This window comes from Pogona vitticeps, chromosome 2 (assembly GCF_051106095.1).
Source record: "Pogona vitticeps strain Pit_001003342236 chromosome 2, PviZW2.1, whole genome shotgun sequence".
In the NCBI taxonomy this organism is placed as follows: Eukaryota; Metazoa; Chordata; class Lepidosauria; order Squamata; family Agamidae; genus Pogona; species Pogona vitticeps.
In genome coordinates this window covers 259,302,679-259,320,583 of record NC_135784.1, presented here as the reverse complement: position 1 = coordinate 259,320,583, position 17,905 = coordinate 259,302,679, and the positions used below count along the sequence as shown (strand labels likewise).

Sequence of the window (17,905 nt, the reverse complement as noted above, 5' to 3'; positions counted from 1 at the left end):
AAATAGTGGTTTTAGCAGAGTGATTCGCAGTCCAGGCAGTCCAGAAATAACTCACACACAGTCCAGCAGCATTTCCTTCAGCAATGTGTATTTACATCAGTATTTACAGCAGTCTTGCAGCATGACATGTAGAAGTGATCTTCAAGCAGGAAGAAGATACAACTGACTGTACAATTTACACTTATATACATATACAGGACTGATGAGATCACACATTGCATCATCCCCGAGTTGCATCATCCATGAGTTGCATCAGCTCTGCTGAGTCATCCTGACTCAGCTTTAACACACCTGATCATTATGGATTCTCATTAATACACTCCATTCTGCTCAGGCCTGTAATTTTCTTTGACAGTTTCTTTCAACCACCACATTGAGAGCCTCATAATTCTGCTTCTGTGAGTAAAAGAGAAAGAGAGCTTATTCTTGATTCCTTCTTGTTATCAATCTTTTTCTTTTAAAGTATTAGATTAAACTCATTATAATCAGAGATTTTTTCCTTTCCCCTCACTCAGCCTCCAGCCACAGCAAACCCCCCCTTCAATTCATGGCCCCTTTAGGCCCGTATAAGCACTGTGTTGTCTGTGATAATAAGATCCCACTTTCCGATGGACACGCTAAGTGCCTTTTCTATTTGGGAGAACAACCTCAAACTTCCTCCTATACCCACTGCAAAAATTTTAATCGCGAAGTTCTTCGATTTCACCTCTCGAAGCTAAAATTCCAATTTTGGGAACAATCCCTACAACCAGTTCAAATGGCCCAACTTCCTTGTAGGGCCACTTCTCAAACCAAAGTAATGGAAAAAGCCATTACTGAATCATCAAAACAATGTCTATCAGCTACACCACCTCATTCCAGTTCTCCATCTGCATCATCTAAGACCTCAAAGACAAACAAATCGAAACTCTCGATACCAAAGTCCTTGACTTCGAAAACAACTTCTAAATTTCAGAAACCTACTGAAACTGCACCAGCTCCAGAGCCTGTTCCTTCTAAACGAGCTAAACAGTCTAAGCCTACAGACATCCCACCATAACCACTACAACTCTCTGAATCAATTTCGGTTGGATCTCCCTCAGATTATGACAAACGTCCGTCCTATCAACCCTGTTCTTGGTCTCCAGAATGGGATGATAGAGTCGACCAACTAACTTCCTCTCCTCCCAGTCCACAACTTTCCATTTCTTCCAGCAATCCTTCGGTTATTTCATCACCTGAGGATTCCCATCCTGAATGGCTCAACACCACTCCATATTTGATGCCCTCGGATCGCCCACCGATCCCTAACCAGAACCATTGACATCAACAAACTCGACAGCTTGCTTCATCGCACGTGGTTCAAACCCACGCTCAGCATGTGCATTGAGTTGCCTTTTGCCCCAACCAGTGCTCTGCTCAACAAACTGCACCATCTAGTTGACCAGGTGTTTTACCCCATTCAATAATACCATCTAGTAGTCAGCCTGCCTCTCTACAACCATCGGTGTTGAAGCGGCCACATCACTGAGAGGTACCTATTCCTCAACCTGCTCCCCACTTGGTATCGAAATAAACTTGAACCGTCAGGCAGATTTCATCCACCCGTGAGGCTTTTGCAGTCTCAGCCTCCTGATACTTTCCTACTACAATAGATGATGGAAATCACTCTTCACACTCAGCAATGCCAGCATCCGTTTATTCTACTGCTATGCCATCGCATCAGCAACCTCCATTTCAACATCACACAGACACAGGCTCTGATATCGCTGATCCTCAATATCCAAAAAAGTTCAGCAGCCAGATGTTGGGGAGTTTACCCTTCCTACCAGCAACGTCCTCAGCGAAATCAATGGAAACAACCTTATAACTCATTCCAAAGGTTCCAATGATACCCTCCATGACAAACCTCTTATAATCCATACTTCAAAAACCAAAGAGCCAAAACCCGGCAGTAGACTGCCACTAGGTGGAATGACCAGAAACTCAAACACCATGTTTGATATTCCGCTGACAGAGATCGCCACCCACCCCACCAGCCCTGCCCTCTGGAAACACTTACCTGCTGTCACATTCCCGGGGGTTACAACAGCCGAAGTCCGATAAACCAGTCCAAGGTCAGGAATACCAAGAATGCAAAGCCAATAACCATTTACCAAACCAACTCACAGAACGAAGGTCAGAGTCCAGAGCCAAACACACAATGTAGTCCAAGGTCATAGTCCAGAGTCAAATATACCACGTAGCCCAGGGTCAGAGTCCAGAGTCAGGAACACGGTTCAAGGTTGTAGGAGCATGGATGCTAGCCAGAGGTTTTGACTTGTTGCTTCCACAGAAATTCTAGCTGACTAGGAGCTGTTTTTATAGCAAAACAGCCCCTTGAGTTGCTGGAAACCTTTCCATTCTGTCAATACTCAGGGCTAGTTGAACGGATGTTTCTGTGGACAGCCTTCGAGCGATCCTCTGACCTTCTTGCCATAAGTCTTCCCTGAAGCCTGGCCCAAAGCTTGTCTGCTGAGGAAGGAGAATCTGGAGGCAATTCAGGTGTTTCTGATTGTTCAGCATTCTCCTCAGCCTGAGTTAACCCTTCTGGTTCCAGGTCTTCAGCTGCACTCATGACACCTGCATGGGAATCCATCACTACAGATTCCTGGGTACTCTCCATAATAAAAAATGGCTACCGTATCCACTTCTTCCAACTTTGACAGCACACGTCGTTAATCCTCCATCACAACCCCTGCAAGAAGAAATAATTATTTTACTTCTCAAAGATGCCATACTACACTGCGTTTTTCTCTTGCTATTTCACCGTCCCCAAGAAAGACGGATGTCTTTGCCCTATTCTAAAGATTATTAAACTACACCATCACCACAAAATTCCTCATGGTTACTCTAGAATCATTTCTTCCCTTACTTCGAAAAAATGACTGTTTCACCATCATAGACCTAAGAGATGCTTACTTTCATATTTTAATACCTCCCGCACACAGAAAATTCCTTCATTTCCAACTTTGATCAGAAGCATACCAATTCAAATGACTCCCATTCGGCCTTGTAACAGCTCTGAGAGTGTTCATAAAGTGCATGGCGCTGGTAGCCGCCTACCTCAGACTTCCAAACTTTCTTGTCTTTTCATATATTGACGACTGGCTCCTTGTAGCACACTCCCATCACAAAGCTCGACGAGACCCATTTCACCCTCACCCTTCTTCATGATCTCAGTCTATCAACAACAAAAATCAACTTAAAAACCTACAAGGACTATACATTACATAGGCACACTCATCGACTCCACACAAGCTCATGCATTCCTCCCTGCAGAAAAGAGACAAAATCTCTTCACCTTACTCCGTGACTTCACTCTGCATGCCTTGATACCTGCCTTTATAGTACAACAAGTTCTAGGCACCATGGCCTCTATGACATCAGTTGTACAACATGTGCGTCTCAAAATGAGATCTCTCCAATCCTGGTTTCTGGCCCTACTTGATCCACTAGCAGACTCTCTCCACACTCTTAAGAGTCACTCCAGATTTGGCCTCTCAACTTCAGTGGTGGCATTCGCATACCAACGTTTCTATCAGGCAACCATTCCAACAACCTTGCCCGCAAATACACATCACTACTGACACCAGTCGCACTGGCTGGTGGGCACATTGCAGATCCCTCACAGTCCACGCCAAATGATCTCACAGAGAAAAACTGGTCTACATAAACAAGTTAGAGCTACTAGCTGTCATAAAGGCCTGCAAGGCTTTCAGAAATCTTCTTGTAGGAAAAACGGTACAGATTGCCACCAACAACACCACGGCAATGTACTATATCTAAAACAAGGTGGCACCCACTCTCCAGGTCTCCTCTACTTAGCGATCGATCTCTGGGAGTGGTGTCTGCAACATCACATATGTCTCACAGTCTTACACATCACTGCTCAAGACAATGACCTAGCAGACTCGCTCAGCCGTACAGATGCCCAGGCTCACAAGTGGGAACTAGATCAATCAGTATTCTGCCAACTATGCCGGAAATGGAGCACACCGACTCTCTATCTCTTTGCCTTCCAAGCGAATTGGAAATGCTAACTGCATTGCTCCTAAGCAGAAATAGGAAAACATTCCCAGGGAGACGTGTTTGTCGGCTGTTGATCCAAGACTCTTACCTACCTTTTTCCACCGTTCCCTCTCCTCCACAAAGTTGTCGTCTGTCTACAACAAGACAAACTAATGCCATCATTATAGCCCCTTGGTGGCCGAGACAGACTTGGTTCCCAGTTCTCTGCAGTCTCTCATCAGACATCCACCATCTCTCCTGCCTGCCATACCTTCTCACACAGAACAACCCCCAAGTCCTACACCCGGACTTACCTGTTCTGCACCTGGTAGTGTGGAGGATTCTCCTTCGTTAATGAACATTCTTCATCATTCAAAAAAAAAAAAAAAAAAAACATCCACAAGAAAAGCCTACCTGTACAAATGGAAGAAATTTCAATCCTTTACCAAATCTTCATCATCCTTCATCAATCCATCACTTTCCACTGTTCTCCGCTTCCTCCTACATCTCAAATCCATCTTCCTCTCCATCTCATCCTTGAGAGTCTGCCTTTCGGCAATAATATCATACCAACCTCCAAATTCTCCAGCAGCAAGCTTCTTCCAGACATCCACAACAAAACGTTTTCTGAAAGGTCTCTCTCATATCTACCTCGATATTCAACCTCCCTCCCCACAATGGTCACTAACTCTTGTTTTGAAACAGCTTACCAAAGCTGCTTTTGAACCATTAGCTACAACTGACTTAAGACTCCTCACCTTTAAAACAGCTTTTCTCGTAGCCATCACCTCAGTTTGACAAGCTAGTGAATTGACAGGTTTACACTATGACTACCCTTTACACTATGACTACCCTTTACAATTTTTTCCTGATAAGGTGAAGTTATTCCTTCCTCCCTAAAATTGTCTCTCAATTTCATCTTTCCCAACCGATTGTCCTTCCTTCATTTTTTCCGTCACCTTCTTCAAACAAATAAAAAATACTCCATACATTGGATGTCAGAAGGGCTTTTTAAATCTCCAACGTACCCAATCAGGTGACTTCCCAATCTATCTTCAGATGGGTCACCTCTACCATTCATTTGGCTCATCAGGTTGCTCGACAACCATCCCCTAGAGTGGTTTGCCTTCACTCCCCCAGGGCAGTGGCAGCCTCTACAGCCTTTCTCCACGGCATACCTCTTCTGGACATCTGTGCCTCTGCCACTTGGGCACAGCCATCCACATTTATTCATCATTATAGACTCAACATCTGGCAGAAGTCTGATGTGGCCTTTGGACATGCTGTTCTAGCCTCTACCTTGGCGTGACAACCTGCCTCCGGGTAAGACCGCTTATTCTTTTTCGTGGCCTCTGTGAATCACACCCAGGGTGTGATTCACAGCGGCCACGAAGAAGAACGACAGGTTACACACATGTAATTGTAGTTCTTCGAGTGTACCTCTGTGATTCACACATCTCACTCGTCCTCCCCTCTGTCACACCATTGTTTGCTTACTATTAAGCGGTAGTTGACACAACTGAAAAGGGACGCTTGGAGCCAAGGTACTTATATGGGGGGCAGGGGCATATTCTAATGTGTTCATTGCTACTGTAGAAGCTCTAGAATCTTCTGATGAGGCTCCGTGCAGGCACAAATCACCCAGGTGTGAATCACAGAGATCCACTCGAAGAACTACTGTTACCGTTGTTATCAAATTTCAATTTAAACTTATCAAATTCACTGTTCCCAAATTTGAAGATCAAGAATGCATTGCACTATGAAAATTCATATATTCTTATGTTTACAATGTGTTCATACAGGGAAAAGCACTTCTTAGCTTATTTTATGTGCATTTGTAGACGTCCACTCAGAAATCTGCACGTTATTAAAAACAGAGAAGAAAATTATAAATTTTCAATATAAAAATGCACATAAACATTCAAAGCACAAAGCTGAAATGACAAGAGACTCTGAATAAGAACCTAGGAGAAATTGATGAGGACAGGTTCACTCAACCCAAATTAAGAGTAACTTAATTCCTATTTGTTTCAATCTGTCTACTCTGAGTATACCTAAGTCTAAATTAGAGATGGGGGTATTCGTATACAAATATGAATATCTCCACACAGGTGGCGTAAATGAGGGGCTGGACGGTCCACTCACTGATCCGCCGCAGATGGTGCAATTTTATGAATGGCTCCGCAGTGCGCAGTCCACTGACCACTCTTCTGCCTTGCAGCAAGACTTGTCCTCCCGCCTCCTGCCAGGAGTGGTGAGTGGATCGCACACTGCAGAGCCATTTGTAGAATCGTGCCATCCGCGTCAGAGGGGCTGGACCCTTGTTAATGCCACCTGTGCGGGGATATTTGTCTACGAATACGAATAACCCCATTTCTAGACTAGATCCAACCTAGTGGAGCCAAAAAGTTAAAATGTACATTGAGAAGCCATGTGTGTGTGTGTGTTTAGTCGTTTAGTCGTGTCTGACTCTTCGTGACCCCATGGACCAGAGCACGCCAGGCCTTCCTGTCTTCTACTGCCTCCCGGAGTTGTGTCAGGTTCATGTTGGTTGCTTCGCAGACACTGTCCAGCCATCTCATCCTCGGTCGTCCCCTTCTCCTCTTGCCATCACACCTTCCTAACATCAAGGTTTTTTCCAAGGACTCTTTTCTTCTCATGAGATGGCCAAAGTACTGGAGCCTCAGCTTCAGGATCTGTCCTTCAAGTGAGCATTCAGGGTTGATTTCCTTTAGAACTGATAGGTTTGTTCTCCTTGCAGTCCAGGGGATTCTCAAGAGCCTCCTCCAGCACCACAATTCAAAGGCATCAATTCTTCGGCGGTCTGCTTCCTTTATGGTCCAGCTCTCACTTCCATACATCATGACAGGAAAAACCATAGCTTTGACTATTCGGACTTTTGTTGGCAAGGTGATGTCTCTGCTTTTCAAGATGCTGTCAAGATTTGTCATCGCTTTCCTCCCAAGAAGAAGGCGTCTTTTAATTTCAGGGCTGCTGTCTCCATCTGCAGTGATCATGGAGCCCAGGAAGATAAAATTTGACACTGCCTCCATATCTTCCCCTTCTATTTCCCAGGAGGTGATGGGACCAGTGGCCATGTTCTTAGTTTTTTTGATGTTGAGTTTCAGACCGTTTTTTGCACTCTCCTCTTTCACTCTCATTACAAGGTTCTTTAATTCCTCCTCACTTTCTGCCATCAGAGTGGTGTCATCTGCATATCGGAGGTTGTTGATATTTCTTCCAGCAATCTTAATTCCGGCTTGGGATTCCTCCAGTCCAGCCTTCCGCATGATGTATTCTGCATATAAGTTGAATAAGCTGGGGGACAATATACAGCCTTGCCGTACTCCTTTCCCAATTTTGAACCACTCAGTTGTTCCATGACCAGTTCTAACTGTTGCTTCCTGTCCCACATATAGGTTTCTCAGGAGACAGATAAAGTGGTCAGGCACTCCCATTTCTTTAAGAACTTGCCATAGTTTGCTGTGGTCCACACAGTCAAAGGCTTTCGCATAGTCAATGAAGCAGAAGTAGATATTTTTCTGGAACTCTCTGGCTTTCTCCATAATCCAGCGCAAGTTAGCAATTTGGTCTCGAGTTCCTCTGCCTCTTCGGAATCCAGCTTGTACTTCTGGGAGTTCTCGGTCCACATACTGCTGAAGCCTACCTTGTAGGATTTTGAGCATAACCTTGCTAGCGTGTGAAATGAGTGCAATTGTACGGTAGTTGGAGCATTCTTTGGCACTGCCTTTCTTTGGGATTGGGATGTAGACTGATCTTTTCCAATCCTCTGGCCACTGTTGAGTTTTCCAAACTTGCTGGCATATTGAATGTAGCACCTTAACCGCATCATCTTTCAAGATTTTAAATAGTTCTACTGGAATGCCATCACCTCCACTGGCCTTGTTGTTAGCCAGGCTTTCTAAGGCCCACTTGACTTCGCTCTCCAGGATGTCTGGCTCAAGGTCAACAACTACATTGTCTGGGTTGTCCGGGATATCCAAATCTTTCTGATATAATTCCTCTGTGTATTCTTGCCACCTCTTCTTGACGTCTTCTGCTTCTGTTAGGTCCCTCCCATTTTTGTCTTTTATCATGTTCATCTTTGCGCAAAATGTTCCTCTAATATGTCCAATTTTCCTGAACAGATCTCTGGTCTTTCCTTTTCTGTTATCTTCCTCTATTTCTTTGCATTGTTCATTTAAGAAGGCCCTCTTGTCTCTCCTTGCTATTCTTTGGAAGTCTGCATTCAAGTTTCTGTAACTTTCCCTATCTCCCTTGCATTTTGCTTCCCTTCTCCTCTCTGCTATTTCTAAGGCCTCGTTGGACAGCCACTTTGCTTTCTTGCATTTCCTTTTCTTTGGGATGGTTTTCGTTGCTGCCTCCTGGACAATGTTACGAGCCTCTATCCAAAGTTCTTCAGGCACTCTGTCCACCAAATCTAGTTCCTTAAATCTGTTCTTTACTTCCACTGTGTATTCATAAGGGATTTGGTTTAGATTATACCTGAGTGGCCCAGTGGTTTTTCCTACTCTCTTCAGTTTAAGCTTGAATTTTGCTATGAGAAGCTGATGATCAGAGCCACAATCAGCTCCAGGCCTTGTTTTTGCTGACTGTATAGAGCTTCTCCATCTTTGGCTGCAGAGAATATAATCAATCTGATTTCGATATTGCCCATCTGGTGATTTCCATGTATAGAGTCGCCTCTTGTGTTGTTGGAAAAGAGTGTTTGTGATGACCAGCTTATTCTCTTGACAAAACCCTATTAGCCTTTGTCCTGCTTCGTTCTGAACTCCAAGGCCAAACTTCCCTGTTGTTCCTTTTATCTCTTGGCTCCCTACTTTAGCATTCCAGTCCCCTAGAATGAGAAGAACATCTTTCTTTGATGTCAGTTCTAGAAGGTGTTGTAAATCTTCATAGAATTGTTCAATTTCAGTTTCCTCAGCAATGCTGGTTGGTGCATAAACTTGGATTATTGTGATGTTGAATGGTCTGCCTTGGATTCGTATTGACATCATTCTATCATTTTTGAGATTGTATCCCATTACAGCTTTTCCCACTCTTTTGTTGACTATGAGGGCTACTCCATTCCTTCTACGGGATTCTTGCCCACAATAGTAGATATGATAATCATCTGAGCTGAATTCGCCCATTCCTGTCCATTTTAGTTCACTGATGCCCAGGATGTCGATGTTTATTCTTGCCATCTCCTGTTTGACCACCTCCAGCTTCCCAACGTTCATAGATCTTACATTCCAGGTTCCTATGCAGTATTTTTCTTTGCAGCATTGGATTTTCCTTTCACTTCCAGGCACGTCCACAGCTGAGCGTCCTTTCGGCTTTGGCCCAACCACTTCATTAGCTCTGGAGCTACTTGTACTTGTCCTCCACTCTTCCTCAGTAGCATGTTGGACGCCTTCCGACCTGAGGGGCCCATCTTCCAGCGTCATATCTTTTAGCCTTTTGTTTCTGATCATGGGGCGTTCTTGGCAAAGATACTGGAGTGGCTTGCCATTTCCTACTCCAGGTGGATTGTGTTTAGTCGGAACTCTCCACTATGTCCTGTCCGTCTTGGGTGTCCCTGCACGGCATAGCCCATAGCTTCTCTGAGTTACTCAAGCCCCTTCGCCACGACAAGGCAGCAATCCATGAAGGAGTAGAAGCCATAACAATTGCAATTAATATTAGGATGAAATTTGTGTATTAATGTTATATTTTCATGATTTGATTTAACATAATGAAAAACAAGTGTTGCGAATATTCCAGTATTATATTAGAGCTAATATTTTACACCCTTTGTAAATCTGAGCTTGTGACGTGGAGTGACTGACAGGCGGTGACATTTTTTTCTCAGTGGAAGTGGATTTCTACTGCTCATATTTCAGTCCTATAGCTGAAAATTATGCAAAAATGTGTTGAAATATATTCAAATTCAACATCTTATTTTTATGTAGGAATGAACTCTGAGGCGGTGTGTCAACCTAATATTTAATTATAGTCCTTTGTTTTCATTTTTCCAATATTAAATTAAATTTCCAATATTTATCTTTTATTCCTTTCTTTATTTTTGTATGCTAGGTTATCGTATGTCAGCACCTCAGAAATGTCCAGAGGAAATCTATAAAATAATGTTGCGGTGTTGGGATTACAATCCTGAAATGAGACCAAAATTCAGTGAAATTCACAAAGAGCTCTCTGCATTGAAAAAGAAAGTGACATCGTGAGAAAACTAGCAGAACTCAAAACTCAATGAGTCTTCTCTTTTTCCAGAAAAGTTATATTTTCTGTCATGAACACTGCGTTTATACTACAGTTCTTTCAATATTCTTCTACAATTCTTTTTTTTTAAAAAATGCTGTTTCTATTCAAGTGTGTCTAAACAGGAAACTATCAAAGATATTATATGTTAAAGAGAAAGTGCTCTGCCAAATGTTTTATTTCCAGTCATAGTGTTGCTGTAATGTTGCATGTAAACAGGCAACGCATGATATATGAGCTGATTTCAGAAACTCACACTTTTTCCTGTTTTGAAGCTTGTTTATTGGTTTCTCATTCCAGGGTCTCAGAGCACTGTAAAGTGGTGTGGTTTATGTGCCATTTCTGCAGATCTTTATATGGAAGGCAGAGTTTTCTCTGTTGCCCTGATTGAAAAGATTAAACTGTGTTATGCTCTAGGAAAAAATACACAAAAGCCACCAGCTAATGCTGTCCTGGATATGCATTGATTCTTACACTAAGATTTGGTTCAACAGTTGAGGAATGCATACACGTGTTTCTTGCAGAAACATTTTAAAGCATGAAAATGAGGCACAGTTCTATAGAGATCATTGTTCAGAAATCTGTGTGAGTTCTAGCTTCTGTTTGTGGAGAGTAGGGGTAATAAATCTAAAGCAGAGTCTGTGTGTGATGCAACTGTCAAAAAAACTGCAGATGATCTGTCTTTTGGAAGGATTGAGCTATGGCAGTACACAGTTGTTTTGGAAGGTGCACATTCAGAAATGCTTTCAGTAAGAAACATGCTTGAGAATGAGAGTGGCATATAATGAAGGTAACCAGTAGTATTGATTTTGGATGGGGAAGGGAAAGTGAATTTCCTGATTGGCCTGTGAATTGATGTTTCTGTTCTATATGCAGCTGGAGCTAGGAAAAAAGGAAAATATATTCTATAAACAATGTCCAAAGAAAGATGGCAGTTTTTGGTAGCACACACAAAAAGGCCTAATGGAAAAAAGAAATGTTATATCCTGTAAAATAGCATCTGGCACACGAAACAGACTATGAGGTTGAAATGTTCAATAGGAATCCATTTTTCTGTCTGTATCTAAATTCTCCCGTTTATTCAGTGGACAGTTTGCACAATCAGGATGACAGATATGTGGCAAAATATGCCATCTCTGGGAGTGGGTTATTTCTGGAATCTCTGCAAGGTACTTTTTTCTCTTATATTTCATGAATGGATGGCCTGATCCTTCAATCTTGGATCAATACTTGACCAATCCTGTTGCTGAAATTTCAGCTTGCTTATAAGAGACTGAAAAAGTGGCCACAGAGTATCACCAGGTTGATTAGCCCCAGCCCAGAGGAATGAAGTTGAACCTTGAAACTGTAGTCCCTTTCCGCAGTAGGGCCAAAATGTTGGGCAGACCTTTGCATTATATTATTTGTTTGTGTTGTAGGCTGATGTTTCCAGGCAGAGCACATTTGTTCTTCTCTGTGTGTTTGTGGTAGTACAGAATGGTGCTGTTGAGAAGGGTGTATTCCACATGTAGTCTAGGAAGGTCATTAGCATGATGATAAATTTTAATGTTAGAATAAAATGGTGAAGCATTGTAATGGAGGAAGTATTCTTCATTGTATGTGGACTTGTTAGTGATATAGTGCAGGGCTCATCTGGTGCTTTCTGCCTTATATTCAAGGTTAGGTCAATAATCTGGTGTACAGGAAATGAGGTGAAAAGGAAGTGCAGTATTGAATATATTATCTCAGCAGTTTCTTTTACGTACCAGTGGGCAAACACTGATCATAAAAGGTTAGTTCAACACACATAGGAAATAGATGTGGTTACTGTGATCTTAAGGGGATCCAAAAGAGTGTGCCTTAGTTTATTGGTATTCCTAAGTTAGAATGCACAAGGACTGAATGCTTGCACCGCATTTGGGAAAAACACCACAAGTCTCCCAGCTGCAGATCTTCATCTATGCATTCACTAATGTATAAAATGTAAGGACAAGAATGTATTTTCTTTTTAAATGATGGTCTGAATTTTTCTCTTAAGGGTTACTAACTATTTTTATATAGGAGAGACTATACCATTTCATAAAGTCTTCTGAATGTACTCTGTCTTTCAATGAGGAGAAGGACTTGTTCTTTGTCTTAATTAGATTAGCAGGACACACTGTCCTAATCTTCCTGTACAGATGTAAAGGGTAACCGCTATTTATATTTCATTTATGTAAGCAGCTAAAATTTGCAATTCATGTCAAGACTGCTGCTCAGATTGGAAAGCCTTTTCCCAAACACAGGCTGCCAGTAGCATATGGAGTTGGTTCTGTTCTACTTTTATCCTAAAATGAAAAGTCAGTTGAAGATCAATACCTGTCTGGGATATTATTGGGGTTGATTCATTCACAGATAGTAAGCTTAGCGTATAGGTGCATTTAAGTGTTTCACATAATCTTATGAATAACATGTAACTTATTAAGATGAAAGCTCCAGCCACTGAAAACTATTTTTAAACTGTATTAGGAAGTTACCAGATGTGTGTAGACATGGATATTAATAGCTGTGAGAAATTAGTTAGGAGAAAGACTTTGGATTAATTACGCGCTGATCAGGAAAATAATCACCAAAGTTCCAAGCTGTTTTTGTGAATTTCAGAATTTAATCATAAAAACTTTTTGTTGTTACAGGATTTCTGTAGTATTTGTTAGAACTACACAGATACACACACTGCTACCTTTGGAAGGAATATGCAATATTAACTAGACATTGTCATTTGTATTTTTCCATATCAGTGAATATTAACAGGATCTGAAATTGCTGAAGCTTTTTATATATAGTAGATAGACTTGCCTCTTAAGTTAACGTTTTGCAATTAAGAGGCAAAACATTTGAAAATAACACCACATAAAATTCAATTTGAAGTCACTGATTTGCCATATTTTTTTCTTCTTTTCAAGATGGTGTGAAAATAATTCCAAATTAGTCAAACATGTTCAATGAAAAGCATCCCATCCTGGGGGTAGAAAGCATCTTATTCTGTAATGTGAAATATTGCTAACAGACATATTTGGAAATATGTGAGGAAGAATTTAACTCATTACTCACACAGGATCTTTTAATAACTTCAAAAATATTCATGACTTATTGTAACTTTTCATTTGAAGAGTGAACAAGTGTATGTATGTAGCAAATACCACCCACTTCTTGCTTTTTTAAAAAATGTTGGCGGGAGTACCAAATTGGTGTTGGCAAACACCAGTGTGTACAAAAGAAATAGCAGGTTTATTTGGTTAGAAAACATTTATTTAAAAGTTCAGTTGTTTTACTGTGTTGCTTGTTTTTCTCTTTTGGGTTATCAAGTGACTATGTTACCTGTTGACCTTGACAGCGCAGTAAAAGATACAGAAAGAAAGTACTAGAAATCACAGCCATTATTCAATATATTATTGTTAGATATTTAAGCTGCTGATTAAGTTATATAATAGTTAATGTGTCTCTCAACAATAACCAAGCAGAGCTTTAAACACCACAATTTCCCAAAACTGGGAAACACTTCTGGGTTTTCATTAGAGATACAGGGCGAAACTTGAGAATCTGTGGGACTTGGGTAAGTGCAGACTTACCAAAGGCCAGTTAATTTAGTGGCCCTTCTCTAGTTGAGACTAGTATTTATATGGAGGCTACAGCTGCCTTTCTTACTGTCTGTGATGGTGCTCTCCTCCTATACTCCCATTCATATACAGAGCATAAATGTGGTTGCAGTCAAGCAACATGTTTCATTAATGCTTTGATTAAAACCTCTGAAGGTCTCTACTGCAACAAAAAACAACTGATGGAAACACAATCTGAACAAAACTGTGGGAGGGGGTTAAATTATTGCACACATTAAATTATTGCACCCATATTTTCTCACTCCAAATACCCACAGGTGCAAATGGGTACAATAAGAGGAGGGATTTTCAGAAAGAAAATGGTGCACGAGGAAAGGGAAAAAATAAAAAATGCCCAAAGCTTAATCTAAATCAGAAATTGATTGGGGCTCTTTTTGTTTCTGTTTCTCTCTTAAGGGCCAAGTCCAATCCAAATTTTGAATACTCTATTAACTTAATTATAGTTTGGCTCTTAGCTGTTTTTGGAATTCAGATGAGAAAAAAGGACTTTTTTTGGTTGGGTTATCTGCACCTTGAATAACAACATCAAATTCAATGCTAGGTACAATGATTTTTAAAAATACACTGAATCAATAGATGAACAAAAAAAAGAGCATCTAAATGCTGCATTACTCCAATTAGTTAACCTGTCAGAAATCCTTATTGAGAATAATAATCACCATCTAAGAATACCGGAGGATTGAAAATGTATGCCTGTTTTTTTCCATTTAAAAAGCGGCTTTATAACCTGATTTTTCTGATAGTTTTAGGGGTTTTTTTCTGAGCTCAGCAGTCTTCTTGCAAGTCCATCAGCTTCTGTTTCCTTGAAACCTAAAGCAGAACCTACTTAAACTATTACAGCTCTTTTCTCTCCTCAGATGTTAAAGTATTAGATCTTTAAGAACTGGAAAATGTGGAAAAGGTCGAAGTGCACATTGTAGAAAGTTAGGTCTCTTCTTCTGTTTATAACTTGGCAATATGCTAGACAGAGTTTGTAAGTCAAATACCTTTTCCCCCCTTTCTGGCAAGAAGAAAGCTATAAACGAGAAAAGAAGTTAAAGGAGATGTAGATGGTTTAAACAGACTTTGTTTTTGCAAAACCCATTGTACAGTGATTCAAAAGATACTGTAAAAATACAGAAGTACTGGTTTTCAGAGAACTGTCTTATGAATTTTCATCTCTAGGCTCAAAGTTTTCAGTGCATTATAACACAGGCAGCATGTATAAGGATTTCCTGATAAAAATGTTCCTTGCCGCATACAATGATTTATATGATGTTAATTCTTCCTACAAGATTCCTTCACACTTTATATACATACACTTTACAGTATATACATATGCATGGTCAGTACTACATTTTCTATGTGTATGGGTTTCCTGGCTTACTTCTATCATACATAATCTATCAAATTCCATCTAAAGATTCATTTTCTTCTGAGAAATTATTGGATGCAGAATGGGTGGCTAATTAATCTATCCTCATTTTTCTATCTGGAATTAAAATCAGTGCTTTTACATATTTTTCAATTATTATTCCTGGCAGCATTAATTCAAGACCATTTTTCCCTTGAATTTCTTGATCAGGATGTTAATGAAATCCTCTCCACTATCCCTATCATTTTCATTCAAAATATTTTTTATTCCTATAGAGGAACATGTTGTCAGGCTGGATCTCACAACATGCCTGATCATTGGCCATGTTGGAGGCCCAATCCAAGGGCCTATCGGCACCCGGTGAGGCTTCTTTGCATTTAAATTTTGACAGCCATATTATATGGCTACTCCCCTTTGAAACCGTCTAGTTTCATTAGTGCTTCAGCATGGGAAGCTCCTATTGAACAAGCACAAGTTTCATTGAGTGGCTGGATCTAGTTTTGTGGTTCTTTGTATCCTAGCCTAGATTTTAATATACTTAATTGTGACGCCTGTATTTAGACTTGAATGGAAAATACATAGTGCACTTCCAAGTGGGTCTAAAAATCACATTAATAGAAACTGCATAAATTGGAGATAATTCATGACTCCCTCTCTGTATGTTCAAAAATTCATAGTTGAGCTAAGTAGATTGTCTTGCACAGGCACAACTAAGCTTCTTTAAATGGAATATTGGGATGTTCCGATAAGGATCTTGGATGTCTGAACCACAAATAAGGCTGAGAACGCTGACACAAAGTTTTGTTTTAGACTGTAGTTCAAAGATCTCTATGAAACGACACAGTCAAGCAGCATAGAAGTGCAGTTTATTATTATATATAGAACTGATTAAAATACCATTTGATAGAAGACAGGATCGTCTGTAGAAGAGAGTTAAGTCACATGATAGGTATAGCACTGGAAAACAAAAGAAAGTCTAATACTTACCAGCAGATTCACAGGACTAGTGTAAATTTCTCTTCTGACTGTGAAACACGGATTGCATCACGGAACACAGGTATCATATATACCAGGGGAAGACAGAAAGACAATTGAAAGCATGTAGAATTCTATGTAGTAAGAATCACTTTGTAAGTTAAAGAAAGGAGCTCGTTGCTGTGATTATTAGTTTACAAAGGGAGGATTCTTTTTCAGAGAGAAAAGCAAGACCGACCAAAATAAATATATCAGATTAGTTGTTCTGAGTTGTGTAAAATAATAACACGGGAAATTATTCCTCTTTTAAAGTGAACGTCTTCAGCTATATACAATAGAAAGCTATGTAGAGAAGCAGGGTAAGGGAGGGGGGAATAGCATGTATAGTATATTTGACCCAAACTTAAGAGTTTATGTGAATTTTAAATTTTGAAGGATTTAATCCTGTGTATGTTATCCTGTGCCGCTTTCATGGCTGATCTTAAATTTCCTCAATTCTAGAACTGAATCCCAGGAACATTTTTACAAGATGTGCCATCTAAAACTGTTGACTAATCAGTCTTTTTACCGTAACATTCTCCCCCAAGAGAAATGACTCATTCATGAGCATGTCTCTAAATACATAGATATATCTATGTCTCTAGATATAGATGGAGCTATATACTGTAGATAAATACGTGCACACACATTACTCTCTTTGATGCTAAAGGAAACACTTGGTTATGTGGCCAGATAGGATTCAGAATTTTACAGAAAACATTTATTTTTTACAGCCATAAATGTGCTATTTTCCCAACCACATTTCTGATTTTGTTGTTGATGATGATGCTTCTGCAGAATTTAGTAGACATTGGGGCAAGTTGACAACCTTAAGCAGAAGAATGTCAGACATTTTGTGTAGAGACACTGCAGTAGTTTACAACTTTTTACATGCATGTATTCTGGTGTAGATTTGGGTTTTGCTTTTTTCTTCTTCTTTTTAGTTAGAGCACCAGCAGGTTTAGTAGTAGTTGAAGTACCTTTTTATACTCATTGTTTAAAAATAATATATTTGTGAAACACATTGGTGATACATAACACTGGAAAGGATTGCATCTTCCCAAAAAGTACAGGTGCTTAAAAAAGGGAGGAAGGGAAGCTTTGAGTAGCTTTCCTCGCTTTTAACAAGAGTCAAAAATGATAGCTTATGTATACTTATTATCTGTCCTTTGTAATTTTAACAGATCTACATTATATCTTTTATTTATTTGCCAGTTTTTATATGCACATTTGAACTGAAGTTTATCTTATTTCACATTCCTAGCCTGTTACAAAAAGGGAACAACTTCTCTGTTCTTAGAAAGTTTGCAGATAATTCTGAATGAGCTCTTTCTCTTTGACTGGACCAATTACCACTAACAGGTCTGCGAGACCTTTTTTATTGTATCCTTTCAATAAATGTACAATATTTGTATATGTCTCTGAACTTTTATTTGGTGTTCAGTGGTTACATTTGCTGCTTCCTCATTAAAATAAAGGACACCTAAGGGCACAACGATAGAGCTCAGAAAATATGGCTTAATCTACTTTGTGCTGCATTTTTTTCAAAGCAGGTCGCTACTGGTTTCTGCAAATGAAATCGCTGTAGCCATCCAAGTGACACTCAGTGTTGCAG

General features: G+C 40.2%; 1 protein-coding gene across 4 annotated transcripts in view; it reads left to right on the top strand.

Moving 5' to 3' along the window:
• Positions 1 to 17,704, top strand: part of FER (FER tyrosine kinase) — a 239,676-nt gene extending 221,972 nt beyond the window's left edge. For all 4 annotated transcript variants that reach the window (XM_072992471.2, XM_078386258.1, XM_078386257.1 and 1 more), the window contains one exon: positions 10,108 to 17,704. In XM_072992471.2, coding sequence (XP_072848572.2) covers positions 10,108 to 10,253 — 146 coding nt within the window. In that variant the 3' untranslated portion in view covers positions 10,254 to 17,704. The remainder of the gene's footprint in view (positions 1 to 10,107) is intronic.
• Positions 17,705 to 17,905: the final 201 nt, after the last annotated feature.